Source organism: Spinacia oleracea, chromosome 5 (genome assembly GCF_020520425.1).
Source record: "Spinacia oleracea cultivar Varoflay chromosome 5, BTI_SOV_V1, whole genome shotgun sequence".
NCBI lineage: Eukaryota > Viridiplantae > Streptophyta > Magnoliopsida > Caryophyllales > Amaranthaceae > Spinacia > Spinacia oleracea.
This window is the reverse complement of record NC_079491.1, coordinates 47,389,977-47,404,511: the sequence shown is the minus strand read 5'-3', so window position 1 is coordinate 47,404,511 and position 14,535 is coordinate 47,389,977. Positions and strand designations below refer to the sequence as shown.

The following is a 14,535-nucleotide window of genomic DNA, read 5'->3' as shown; positions in this document are numbered from 1 at the left end:
AACGCCCAGAGCTGGGCGCCGGAATCTTTAACGCCCCAGCGTGGGCGCTGAATCTCTCTGCTTGCCAAATTTTGCCCAGAAGTGCTCGTCATTTTATCCGTACATACATGGAACAATAACGAACACTTGGAGGGGTACAACACGTATTCAGATATACGTACCAAAAAACACATGAAAAGATTTTTGTGCAAATACATGTACTTAAAAAATAAACCAAATTTTTGGCTTACGGCAAAGCAGCAGATTAAAAAAAAAAAAGAATAAACTTCACTTATTTCAAACATTACGATTCCATTCGAACGTACTTGTTTAAAATCGGCATTCTAAGAAACCATTTTCTGGCTAAGAACTACGCAAGACCTGATTCCAAATTAAATCTACTTAAATCGGATACGTAGGCAATCCATGATTCGGTCCAACCAATTTGCAAAAATGTTAAAACCTATAGAATAATAAGAATAAAAAATAGAGTCCCTTATTGAAATTTAATTACTTGAAATCCAAGTCGAAAGAAAAATTTAAGTCAAAGAAAGAATCCAAGTCATCAAGATGCCAAAATGAGCATACATCGAAAATAATAAGGGCACATACCCTTGCCAGAAGGAGCACTCACACTCCTAGGCACTTAGCCAATACTCAAAAGATCGCTTTGCCTCAGTTGAATGGGGGCTAGCACGAACGTCCATGACCTCTAAAGTACTCAACTTGACCCTCCCTAAAGCAAACTAACTCACTTAAGACCTCCTTTCACCACTAGACACAGTCATAATCGCCAACAAGTAGTAAAGGCAGTAAGCTTGCAATAAAGAGGATTGTTCTACGGCATCGCCCCATCGTTCCTTCGAACTCAGGGCACCCGTTCATGGTAATTCAAATGCTTGCGAATTCCCTTTGAAAAAATCAGACATTGTCAATAGGACTTGGCACTTAACCAAGGCTCACCCTACTCAGACATGTGACACGGGCATCTAAAATCGAAATCTGAAAGCATCATTAATGAGAAGACATAATAGCAACCGGGGGCTAAAAAATTGAAATGAAAGAACTGGGGAAAGAACTAAGTATACCTTGACCTTTTGTGCAAACATACACCAAGTAAATCTAAGTCAATTTGAAAGCGGTTTATATTCCCGCAACTCTGGAAAAGATGGCCCAAAAAGCCTAAAGCATGTGCCACACGGGCACAAGTAATATCTTGACGCCTGCACCCTGGCTTCCAGCAAATCCTTAGACAGCATACCGAAAATCGTAACAGTATTTTGATTCACTCATGTAATCCTGTACGAACCCTTCTATAAGTCAACTTACTTAGGACACCTCGGATTGTACACAGTAGGACTCGGATTTTAAATAATTTTCAAAGACTTCTTCGAACATAATAAAGTGTCGTTGGTTTAAGCGAAGTATGTGTTTATCTCGATGTTGCAAGTGAGTCAAAAAGATTCCTAAATATGATTATGGGTAAAGAAAGGCACCTAGCTTTTGGTCAAGGCACACTTCAACATGTGACTACCTTGACCATGGCAATGTCGCACAATACGACGTTTACAAGAGAAGTAGCAAATCACTACTCGAACGTACCTCGCACTAAACGAGTTTGGTTCAAACTATTCATGATCCATGTCACCATGAATGCATAAAAACGTATGCCAAGCATTATAGCACCAAGACAATCCCGCAGCTACAATTGGGGGCTTGAGAAAAACACTCTAAAAATGCTCGAAATGACGATTTTATCGCAAATTTTCGACGCTAATGCTATACACACGTCATAGGGGCACAATCCTAAGGTTTGATCGTGTAAAACGAACCTTTAGAATGGCTACAACCCCTCCCAAATTCTAAGCACTACTTAGAATATATAAAGTCACCCCACTAACAAGGGTAACTGAAAATCGCGAGTCACCAAAACTCCGATCAAACTACTGCACATAACGCTCGCCCTACAAGCGCCCGTTACATAGTTTACGCCGTTCCAAAGCAAAAGCGAAAGAAAAATCAAGGATAAAAACAAGAAAGAAACATCTATAAATCCTCGCATCGAACGAAATAATAGGCCGTGCACACCCACGCAGAAGGTGCCACACTTGTTCGAACACCTGAACGAGGCGTAATGAAATACTCCAATGCAAAAAATAATAATGATATCCCAACGCCTGGAGAAATGTTATAAGACACGCTGTTAGGCCACACAAGCCTACGTCGCACCATGAGTTCAACCATCCCACGGTACAAGTCTAAAAAAAAAGAGTAACGCATATTGCACTAATGCGGGCACGACCAAGAGCATGTGTAAAAGAGGCAAAGACTACTTATCGCCCAAATTCAAAATGCAAGCCACACGACTTCTACATTAAGGATTAAAGGTAGCAAAACATTACCTACCATGGAAGGGATAGCTCGCACCTACACGAGCGGAACCCCAAGGCATCTTTCTCGAAAGAACCTACAAAAATCGTACGCCAAAAGGAAGCATCCCAACACGCATACTTGGGGGCTCCAAGCTACGAAACGACCATAGCGAAATAAAAAAAATAAAAAAGTCTCAAAGAAAATGTTTGAATGATCAAAAGGGCACGATGCTTGAGCCCACTTCATGAATGGGCCTGAACCCTATCAAGCTTCTAAGCAAACTATTCAACATCAGTCATTGCTCAAAAAAAAAAAAAATGATTCAAGCAAACTGATTAATGGACCGCACGCAACGGTATTCTATGAACGCTCGTTCGCACATACATATCATCATCCTAAGTATCGAACATTCACGAACACGTTCGAAAGAAAAAAAATATATGTTCAAAATAATAACAAGAGCGATCAAAGTCTTACGCCTCAAGGTATGTTCCTCGGGCCATATAGACTCGCCCGACTATTGCAATAACTGTACGCCTTAAGAGCAACAGTTCCTTTAAATAATCGCCCCAAAGAGACAAACACCGTAGTCCACCAATCGGCTACGGCTTCTCGAGAAATCATCACGAGAAAGTCCTGCCTGGGACGCACTTTCAACGCCCAGGACCAGGCGCCAGATATTCCGACGCCCAGACTTGGGCGCTGATAATCAGCTTAACTCATTGTGATCTCTAATAAAAATCTACGTTCCAAAAATAAAGAAAAAACAAAAGAGAAGAGAATACGTAGAATTTCCAAGTGAAATGAACGAACGAACAAGAGGCCAACTGTGTCACCAAAAGCCCAGCCCAAGCAATATTTTCAACGCCCCACTTGGGCGTGAAATATTTCAAACGCCCATGCCTGGGCGCCAAAAATGAGCCCAGGCTCAAAAAAAGGCCCTGACTTCTATAGGGCCCTGCCGTATCCATTCGACTCGAAAATTGCCGATTTCTTTACAGAAAGTCGCACCTCACGGCTTTGTTAAGAGTAGCACACCACTACAAAGATCGCTCGCACTTACGAACACGATCCCAAACACGATCAAGGACATTACAAAATGCGTATCCCCAAGGAACCTCTTTGACAAGAAATGACCGTCAAGCACGAGTGCTTGAGGGCTCGAAAGAAAATATATATTTCAAAAGAGAGTATGCAAAGTTAAAACAATATTCCCAGACTACGCTGTACGAAGTCCCGTGTTTGGACAATCTCAAAAGATAAAACCGGATTACGACCTCAAGACAAAGGTCGCCGTTGATACTTATACATAGTCCCCTAATCAAGGACCCAGGTAGTGGCAAAATTGAGCCGTAAAGACTAGCTCAAAACCATGAAAGATGATGACCACGAGACAATGGTCCGTCTAAGCACGTTGTCAACCCACATTCAGATTGCAACTAAATCCGAGCATCCCTCGAAAGAAAATAAAATTCTTCAAAACAAAACAAAAACAGGCTCGCCATCTTCAGCGGGCGGGGTCTGCGTCACTAAACAGCGCAGGTCCTCAGTTTTCGAAAAATGAAAAGAAAATAAATTCTTCAAAAACAAAAAAATAGGCTCGCCATCTTCAGCCGGCGGGGTCTACGTCACAAACCGCGTAGGTCCTTATTTTCAAAAACATCAAAACAGATTCGTCCACTTCTATTGGACGGGGCGTCCACCCTCAGCGGCCGGGGTCTGCGTTACTAACCACGCAGGTCCTTAGTCGCTGCAGCGATAACTTTTCCGGTTTATCTTTTTTTCAAAAATCAAAAGATGGTTTATCTTTTTCCAAAAATCAAAAGATGGTTTCCCTTTTCCAAAAATTAAAGGATGGTTTATCTTTTTCCAAAAATCAAAAGATGGTTTCCCTTTCCAAAAATCAAAGGATAGTTTCCCTTTTTCCAAAAATCAAAGGATTGGTTTTCCGTTTTTCCAAAAAAGAGCGATGTGCTGGATTTCCTTCGTTTTACGTCCTATAAAAACAATGGGGTTTTCTCGTTTAGCTAACCCTGAAAATGAGAATCTTTAAAAACATTTTTACCTCGTGATTGGGCTTGACCAGGCCTGGTTACACTTTATAGCTTTGATTTCGAAAACATCTGTAGATACTTCCAATGACAAAGTGAGGGAGTTTCTATACTATTGGTTAACAAATTCCAATGACAAAGTGAGGGAGTTTCTATACTATTGGTTAACAAATTCCAATGACACGTGAGGAATGTGTTAACACTTCAAGTGATGACCCTTAAGTCAAATGTTATCACTCGGGGGCTCGTGAGACCCTCGCAAAGCAGGTCACATATACCATGGCTTGTATGACGCACTCCGTCTAATACTTTGACCATCGTCTTACTCCAAGACTCAGTCAAAGTGGGGGCTAACTGTAGACGCCTACTTTTGTCCCCATTCCCGAAAGGGAAGGTTCGATGATGAGAACATAAATCTCCACTTGGCAACGCATCTCCTATAAAATAACGAATCTCAAATCACCCTTTCATTTCAGCCAAAGCTTCCATTTATAGAAACCTGCTAAAAATAGTAGCTGCCGTAAAAGGTAATTGCTAAAAGTAGTAAGAATAAAAAGATAGAAACCTGTCAGAATTAGGTGTTGCACTCCAACATAAATCCTAAAAGAGATAGAAATTGTAAAAGAAATTCTATTCCTATCTCAATTCGATAAAAGAGTTAACGTATTAATTAAACTCATAACGAACCTAGAGTTTGTAAAGGGCCCAGACGCATTTCGTCGAAAATTGATACGCACCAAATAACTCGGATTAAGTCTCTTAATGGACTCCGTATTCTAGAGTCCAATCTGACAAAGAATTCTGCCCAGATCTATTTTCAACGCCCAGCCCCGGGCGTCAAAATCTTTGGCGCCCAATGCTGGGCGCCGAAAATAACTGGGACGGATTCTTTTCCTAATCCGTTCCGTATTCATATTCCTGAAAATCTATCTTTCTACGCCACTTTTTCCTATAAATAGACCCCTAAAGCCGACGTGAAAACAACAGAACACATAATTCCATAACCTGAGTATTGACTCTAGCCTTAAGCCTAACCTCACGCTGCGAAATTGATCCGGCGTTCTGTCGCAATCGACCCAAAAGTCGAACAGAACGCATCCTGTCCCTTGTAGCTGATGAATCAAGCCTAAATACTGGAACATTGCTTGGAAACCCGAGATTCGTTAAATAAAAGGAGAAATAGCAAAGCCAAGTGGTTAGTTTTCTGAGAACCGTGACGCACCTCTCAAGGGTGCGTCGTAATGTGTCCCTCATATGATTTAATCGCTTTCATCACCCTTTTATAAAATTGTCAAACTATTAACTTGATTGATCTATCACGCCTAATAAGATAATACTTTGGACAATTGAATTATCATGCTAGGTACCTTAAATCAATTTAAAAAAGATAATCACAATCGATTTAGTATTATGTGTTGCATATTGCTAAAATCAATTCAGAATAGTTTAATAGTTAACGCATGTCCCTTCAATTATTTATGCTGAGCTAGTAAGGATAACCTGCCTCTGGAGTTATCGATGAGCACTCCTCTCGGTAGTTACAGTCCCCCGAACTCTCAATCTCTGCCCTGCGGGTGTACGTTGAGCGATCCCCACACCAGGAATCACAAGGGAACCTATGACCGTCGTGGTCGAACATAATTGCACTCCCTTTATGTCACGATAATCGGGTTTTGTCAGTTTTTCTCATTGTCGTTAAAAACTGAATGGCGAGTCCTATATTACTATTCGATTGGGTGTAAACTCACAGGAAATCTAACTACACTTGATATGACGACGTCACGCCCACGAGGGACGAGGTCATGCATTAGCCTCGTGCTTTTTCGACCCCCTCACAGATTGCAAGTTTTTCATTTCTAAATTGGCAAATTTTCACTTTACTTTTGTTGATTTTTCAATTATAGTTCATGTTAGAAGATTTTGAATTAAACTTGATTGTTGTTGTGTTGAATTTTGTGGGTATTGCAGATAATCTATAAACATGAATATTAGAGGCTGCACTGGTGCTTTTCCCAAACCTGGTTTTTTACTAATTCAATTGGACTTGCTCACTTTGAGGTTGGGAAAAGTACATTTATGTAACCCTTGGAAAAATGCTGAATATAGGCTTAGATCATTTTCTAGTTATCGACCTGTGTCGGCCATTAAGCCATACTCCGGCAGTACCCATGTGAAGGAGAAAGAAGAGGGTGCTTCATCCTCATATTTACGCCCTAGTTTGATAGATATGAAGAAAAAACGGAGAATCGAACCCGGGTTTACGAGTTTCTTAGAGGGATTGGTGTGGTTCCTGATGAACTTGATGGGTTAGAATTGCCTGTTACAGTGGATGTCATGAAGGAACGTGTTGATTTTATCCATAAATTGGGACTTACAATTGAAGATATTAATAATTATCCACTTGTTCTTGGCTGTAGTGTCAAGAAGAACATGATTCCGGAACATGTAGTGTCTAAAAAATCGTTTTCACTGCTAATCCGTACAAAACAATCCCAATGTTAAGTATAACGGCTTGTTTGGTAGCGGACCATAAATGGTGTCAATGGGAGTGAATTTGAATGCTTAAGGAAATCAATATTCATTCCATAGTAATGATTCCCATGGTAATGATAGTTCAGTCAAAAAAATTTCTTCATAAATTTCCATTAACTCCATTACTATTTGGGGAATGATATTTGGTAGAAATGCAAATTTATAAAGAAAACACCATGAGTTTTATTACTATGGACATTTTAATGTTATTTTTCTTATAAAATAACACTTACATTTATTCTTATTACCATTATTTATTACATTTACCACACGTACACAACCATTATTTATTACCAGGCCGTAAGTATTCGCGAAACCCACAGATAGACTAGGGGTAAAACCAGTCAGCTTACCCCAGGCTTTGGTTGGTCATTTTTATCCTATTCAGCGTCTAGTCATCATAACCCTCCCAACTCAGCTTCCAAAATTTCAAACCCCTTTTGTAATTTGAATTTCAAAACTCAGTCCTTTTTTTTCCCTTTTTTTTCTCTGTGTTATCGATGTTTCCAAGGTAATACCCAAATGCGGAGTTTGTAGTTTCACACCAAGTCATCTCCTCTCCCGTTTTATTACATTCCTACACGAAGAGTAGTTTCAGATTTTCTGCGCTTATGCTTCCTATTCGCTGTGTTGATTAATCGAATTTTTCTGAAGATTTTTTCATTGTTCTTAGATGGCGATGATACCGAAGTTGAATGCAAGTGAATTTTAATTTTTTAAATTTGCAAAAATAGAGTTACCTGGTCATAGGCAAAAAAATAATAAAAATAATAAAATTTTAATTGTAAATCGGTGAACTGAAAAAGACATTGTAATTTTTAAGTTTTTTTTTTAAAAAAAAAAACTTAAAAAAAAGGTTTTGGGTAGTGTATGTGTTTCTTATAATACACATTGAAATATGCTCGTATCCAAATTTGAACCCGGGGCGCTGATGTGTAATGTTCAATGCAAGACCAGTGGGACATGAGGCCTAAGCCATTGGTCATTATGGTTCAGAAATGTATTTATGCCCATTTGAAGTAACGTATACCGCAATAATTAATTACCATATCACTCTAATAGTTAGGCAATAATTAAAAAAACAGCTATTATATATATATAGATATAAATTAAAACATATTTTTAACATACTTAATTACAAAAGTCACATTGATACATTGACTATCAAAGCTGTCCCTCATGAAATAAAACATGTGTATCTACTAGTTTTAAATCCACAAAAGCAATAAGGGACATAGGAACTAAGCACCAATGTGAAATTAGGAAATTAAAACTACCCTAATAATTAGTTAGAAATTTTAACACATATTGTCCACGTACCAAAAACATGTCAAACCTCACTAATATATGTGCGAATTACTTCCCTGAATACATGCAGTAGCTCTTCGCCAGTATTGCGAAGTTGTTGTTGTCTTCTTGTTCCTTGATATCCTCGTCCGTGTCCGTATCCCATTCTTCCTCTATAAATGGTGCACCGTAGTTATCTGCAGTTTTTGGCCCGAATCCACTTTTTTTATAAAGCTTGCAGAGTACGTAAGAGTCTTGTTGTATATTTCGTTGATGCAATCTTTCATCCCGTAGCTTGTACTCGTGCATCACCCAATCTGTCCTTTCGGAAGTTCTTCCCCTCCTTGCGTAAAAGACCAAAGTTGCAGCTTTTCCTACGTTAGCTCTATGGCTACTTGTAACAATTATCCTGTCCGACCCCGTTTTCTTCCAATTTCCCCATGGTGTTACGCGCTTGTCCCTTTTGGCATCCGGGTTGTTTACTCGTTTAGGGGTGAAAAAGTACCAGATTTGTTCACTAGATTTTACACCTGCCATGCTAGGAAGGTCCCATGGTGCGTGCTTGTACACGTCAACAGTGGCAACTGCATTTCCACGAAGATTCTTTCCCTTTACTTTCCTCTTAAGGAAATAGACTACTAATTCCTCGTCCGTTGGAGCGAATCGATACCCCGGTTGGTGTTTTCTTTTGTTCAACGTAGTTAGCTGAATTAACATATATCAAAAAAAAACTTTAAACCCAAATTTTGTACATTTCGTTATCCTCATTTCCTATAACTAAGTCCTTTACTCATAATTCGAAAATGATATTGACATGTAACAATTACTCACATCCAATTGCTAATTGTTGTCATCAAATATGCACATAGTTTATCTTAGTTTCCTTGGTTTTTTTGTAAACTCAAGTGTGATTCTTTAGTGTAGATGTGTTGCTATTTAGCAAAATTTCTACACTCATAGAGTCCTTGAAATTTTTACTTCCCTTGTTCCCCAAAAATTGACAACCAAATTTAGCAAACCCACTCAATTGTGTTAGATTATTTTATAACTAGCCAAATTCACAACCAACTTAGTAGAATAACTAGCAAATATTCATCCTTTGCATGCATTGTTTGATTAAACCCATTTACTCACCAAAATATATACGCATTCCATCACATTTCTAAACCGCGCATCACTAATTATATTAGCATTTATCTAATTAATCCACCAGATTTTATCACCTAAAAGATGTCCAATTTTCATACTTATCACTTAACTAACAAATAATCTCTATTATTTCAAATTAAACAACGATAAAATCAAAGATAAAAGTTGATAATTCGTTTATAACATGTTCATCATTATACTATATCAGTTAAATGCACAGATTACTTAAAAACATTAGCAACCCAACTTGAAATTATGAAGAAATTCAATGTAAAGTGTTGAGAATTAAGGAAAAAACTTTAAATTTGAGTTGAAAAATCATACCATTTTCAATTGTAGGGGATTTCCTTCAGGATCGGTGTTGTTGTTTTGGTTTTCATGATCGACCTCTTCCATAATTGAGCTAATTGATTTTGATGAGAAAGGAGAGATGGAGGAGGAGAGAAGTTGAGTGATGCGCAATACACTTTGATTTTGTATTTCTTGCGTGTCTTTTATTTGCTTTGCAATGGGTACTTTTTCTTTTCAGAAATTGAAAGGCTCTAGGCTAGCTAGACTAGGCTAGGCCACTAGCATTCCTTTGATGGGATGCAATTGTTGACCTTAAGACTTCCACTCCCAATTAATATTTTTGTTGTTCTTATGTTTAATTTTATTCATTGTGGTTTATATTAAATAGTGTGTGGTATGTGACTTTAAATAACAGGTATGTTAAAATTATACCTATAGTATTCAACTAATCCAATGCTACAAATTTCACACGCAAGTTTGTTCGCATAGGTAAACGCAAAAGTAATCATTACATGTTTTTTCTTTTTTTTTTCAAAATTGCAGCAAGAATCTTTTGTTCAATTTTCCACATTACCTCATTGTATTATGTTGATGATTTAAACAATAAAGGACTAATTTGTTAAAGTTGTAAATCATTAAATCAAGATTTCATTGTAAAATGTAGAATAACGCTGAAAAATTAAGTTACACTAAAGAAATGAAGTTTCGACAAACTATTTTGTTTCATCTAGATTCAGCACGCTACAACAGAAATATTGCGAAACACTTAAACCGTAACGAGTCAATTAGTCGTCCAAAATCGATAGGATTTGATCCCATCCTAGACCTAGGAACGCTTCATCTTCAACATAACAATTGGTCAGACTTGGCATGGTTGTAGTAGTTGAATTACATGCAATACTAGACGTAATGACAACATTATTAGTATGACCCCAATTAGTAACATTTGAGGTACCCCCTTCATATTCATCTTCAAATATAATGGCCCCTTTGTTCTTCTTTTTTCTCTTTCCCTCACCCTTCTTGTGAAAGAGCTTGTAAATGTAGTATGATTCTTGTTGTACGTTTTTTCCGGCTAGTGTATCGTCTTTCAATCTATATTCGTACATTATCCAGTTTGTTCTTAACCCTCTTGGTGCCCTTCCTTCATGAAAGACCAAGTATTCAACTTTACCTATTACACGGGCAGTAGGTGAATCGTTATTTTTGATCATTCTATAATTCCCCGATGTCTTCCAATAACCATATTGATTTCCCCTGTTCCTTTTTTCTCCTTTTGGGTATTTTTTTTCCGGCGCGCAGAAAAAAACCAAAATAACTCGTTATTTTTTTGTAAAGCCATGCTAGGAAGTTCCCATGGAGCATACTTATAAACATCGACTTCAGAAATAAAATGATTTCCTAATGTTTTACCCATAACCTTTCCTTTAAGGTAATACGATACCAATTCCTCGTTTGTTGGTGCGAAGCGGAATCCTGGTTGATTTAGCAAATCTTCCGACAAGCTTGATTGTTCCCGGTCCTTGTAAAATAAATATATTTATTAGAATCGGTTAAGTGTTATACCCACACTCGTTGATTATGATTATTATGCTTCACGTAAATGTTAGAATGCTTGATAATAAAATGTAGCAAAATTACAATTTATATTAAGATCTACCTGTAGCCAAAAAATTATAAAATAAAATGTACAAAAAGCGAATATTATTGAATAGAATTAAAGAATATACCTTTGAATTGTTTTGATCTTGTACCCCCGTTGAGATATCTCCAAGAAAGCCCATGTCTCCCTATTGTTAGATGCTTTTAAATCTGATGAATAGTGGCTTTTTAAGCTTTAGAAATGAAGTGGTACTTAGAAGCCATGAATTTATTGGTTATATATAGTGTCCCATAGTGTTAAGGTGCAAGATTGTTTGGTGCCTTGTCCCAAATAGTGAGACAGTAGTTGTAGGTTTAAGGTCTTAGGGTAGGTCCATTTTTCTGCTTTATATGTTTAGAAATTATTAATTGTGTAGGCAGTTAATCTGATATGTACTTCGTATATTTTTTTTTGAAAAATTATATCCATGGTATTAGGTAATGTTTTCTTAGGTATGCTTAATTATTAGATGGTGTTCCATGGTAATCTGTTCCCATTTGGTAAATAGGATGTCCAAAAAAGCAACTTAGTGCATGCTTTACGGGAAGGATAAAAAGTGAAAAATAGGCATGCTTGAGGATATGTTTTAGTATTTCGTAATACATCTTAGCTTTAATATTTTTCTGAAAAATAATAATATTGCATACGGTGTTTTATCAAGTGTACAATTTCATTATTAATTTTAGTACGCATAACAAAATGAAAGGCCAAAAAAAAAAAACAATTACCTTAGATAACAGAATATATTCGTTTTTATTTGTTCGTCTACTAAATTCGAGGTACAATATGAAATACGGTGTTACACATTCATTTGAACTTGGGTACGATTCACAACATTACTTACTTATATTCATTTAAATTTGCAAGCAAAAACTAACAAAAAAAGAAATAGTACGAAGCTGAATTTGTAGGCCAACTTCTCGTTAGCTTTAGATTCGAAAAGTTGCTTCATCAATTCCTGTTTAACCCCCTCTGCGGTGGTCAGTCGTTCCTTCAGCATATTGTACTTCATACCCAAATTATCTTTCTCAAGTGTCATGCGCATAAGTTGTTCCTTTAACGAAGAATTTTCTTCTTGAATGTTGTTTATGGTGTCATTTGTGATCTCGTTTTCCCAACAAAAGAATCCGCAGTTATCATCCTGTAATATAATTTGATCTGTTACATAATAATATATAATTTCAATTCAGAGATAAGTACATGACATACCTTCCACAAGGTACACGAGTAAAACTTCTCTCCAACATTTTTAGTATGTTTGCAAGTCTGCAATTTTGCTTTTAAACCATGATAGCATGAGATATTATATGCACTTGTAATGGATGTGTTTTTTGAAGAACTCGAATTTGGGCTTCTCCCTTCTAACAACATTGCATATGAATAACCTTAAAAAAAAAATTGTTTGTGTAGACTTGGAAGTGACCAGGAAAATGATGGCAGGTTCCCCTTATATAGGAATTTGAAAAAAGATCCGTTGTAGGGGGTGTATGTGTGAGGGGGTCGAAAAAGCATGAGGCTAATACGTGACCTCGTCCCTCGTGGGCGTGACGTTGTCAGATCAAGTGTAGTTAGATTTCCTGTGAGTTTACACCCAATCGACTAGTAATATAGGAGTCGCCATTCAGTTTTTAACGACAATGAGAAAAACTGACAAAACCCGGTTATCATGACATAAAGGGAGTGCAATTATGTTCGACCACGACGGTCATAGGTTCCCTTGTGATCCCTGGTGTGGGGATCGCTCAACGTACACCCGCAGGGCAGAGATTGAGAGTTCGGGGGACTGTAACTACCGAGAGGAGTGCTCATCGATAACTCCAGAGGCAGGTTATCCTTACTAGCTCAGCATAAATAATTGAAGGGACATGCGTTAAACTATTAAACTATTCTGAATTGATTTTAGCAATATGCAACATATAACACTAAATCGATCGTGATTATCTTATTTAGATTGATTTAAGGTGCCTAGCATGATAATTCAATTGTCCAGGATTTTATCTTATTAGGCGTGATAAATCAATCAAGTTAATAGTTTGACAATTTTATAAAAGGGCGATGAAAGCGATTAAATCATATGAGGGACACATTACAACGCACCCTTGAGAGGTGCGTCACGGTTCTGAGAAAACTAACCACTTGGCTTTGCTATTTCTCCTTTTATTTAACGAATCTCGGGTTTCTAAGCAGTGTTCCAGTATTTGGGCTTGATTCATCAGCTACAAGGGACAGGATGCGTTCTGTTCGACTTTTGGGTCGATTGCGACAGAACGCCGGATCAATTTCGCAGCGTGAGGCTAGGCTTAAGGCTATAGTCAATACTCAGGTTATGGAATTGTCTGTTTTTTGTGTTCACGTCGGTTTTGAGGCTGTATTTATAGGGAAAGAGTTTGTGGAAAGATAGATCTTTAGAATACGAATCCAAAAAGAATCCGGAAATAAAACGGCCCCAGGCATTTTCAGCGCCCAGGGTTGGGCGCCAATAATTTCGGCGCCCAAGGCTGGGCGTTGAAAATGTGATCTGGGCCGAGTTCTTGTCAGATTTGGACTCTTAGAACACGGAGCCTTTTGGGAGTTTTATCCGAGTCTTTTAGTGCGTATTAACTTTATGACGGAATGCGTCTGGGCCCGTTACGAACTCTAGGTTCGTTAGGAATTTAGTTCATACGTAACTTTTATTTTCGAATTATAGCAGGAATAGAATTCCTTTTGCCAATTTTATCTCTTTTAGGACTTATGTTGGAGTGCAACACCTAATTCTGACAGATTTCTATCTTTTATGACTTTTCCACTTTTAACAACTACTTCTTACGGCAGTTACTATTCTTAGTAGGTTTCTATAAATAGAAGTTTTGGCTGAAACGAAAGGGTGATTGAGATTTGTTATTTTATAGGAGATGTGTTGCCAAGTGGAGATTTGTGTTCTCATCATCGAACCTTCCCTTTCGGGAATGGGGACGAAAGTAGGTGGCTACAGTTAGCCCCCACTTTGACTGAGTCTTGGAGTAAGACGATGGTCAAAGTATTAGACGGAGTGCGTCACACAAGCCATGGTGTATGTGACCTGTTTTGCGAGGGTCTCACGAGCCCCCGAGTGATAACATTTGACTTAAGGGTCATCACTTGAAGTGTTAACACATTCCTCACGTGTCATTGGAATTTGTTAAGTATAGAAACTCCCTCACTTTGTCATTGGAAGTACCTACAGATGTATAGAAACTCCCTCACTTTGTC

At 37.8% G+C, this 14,535-nt stretch overlaps 1 protein-coding gene across 1 annotated transcript; it reads right to left on the bottom strand.

The window, feature by feature from the left end:
- Positions 1-8,291: 8,291 nt before the first annotated feature.
- Positions 8,292-9,767, bottom strand: LOC110790021 (NAC domain-containing protein 16-like). The gene is made up of 2 exons (XM_021994764.1): positions 9,696-9,767; positions 8,292-8,927 (listed from the first exon to the last, which is right to left on the bottom strand). Exons 1-2 carry the CDS (start codon positions 9,765-9,767, stop codon positions 8,292-8,294), a joined length of 708 nt encoding a protein of 235 aa, XP_021850456.1.
- Positions 9,768-14,535: the final 4,768 nt, after the last annotated feature.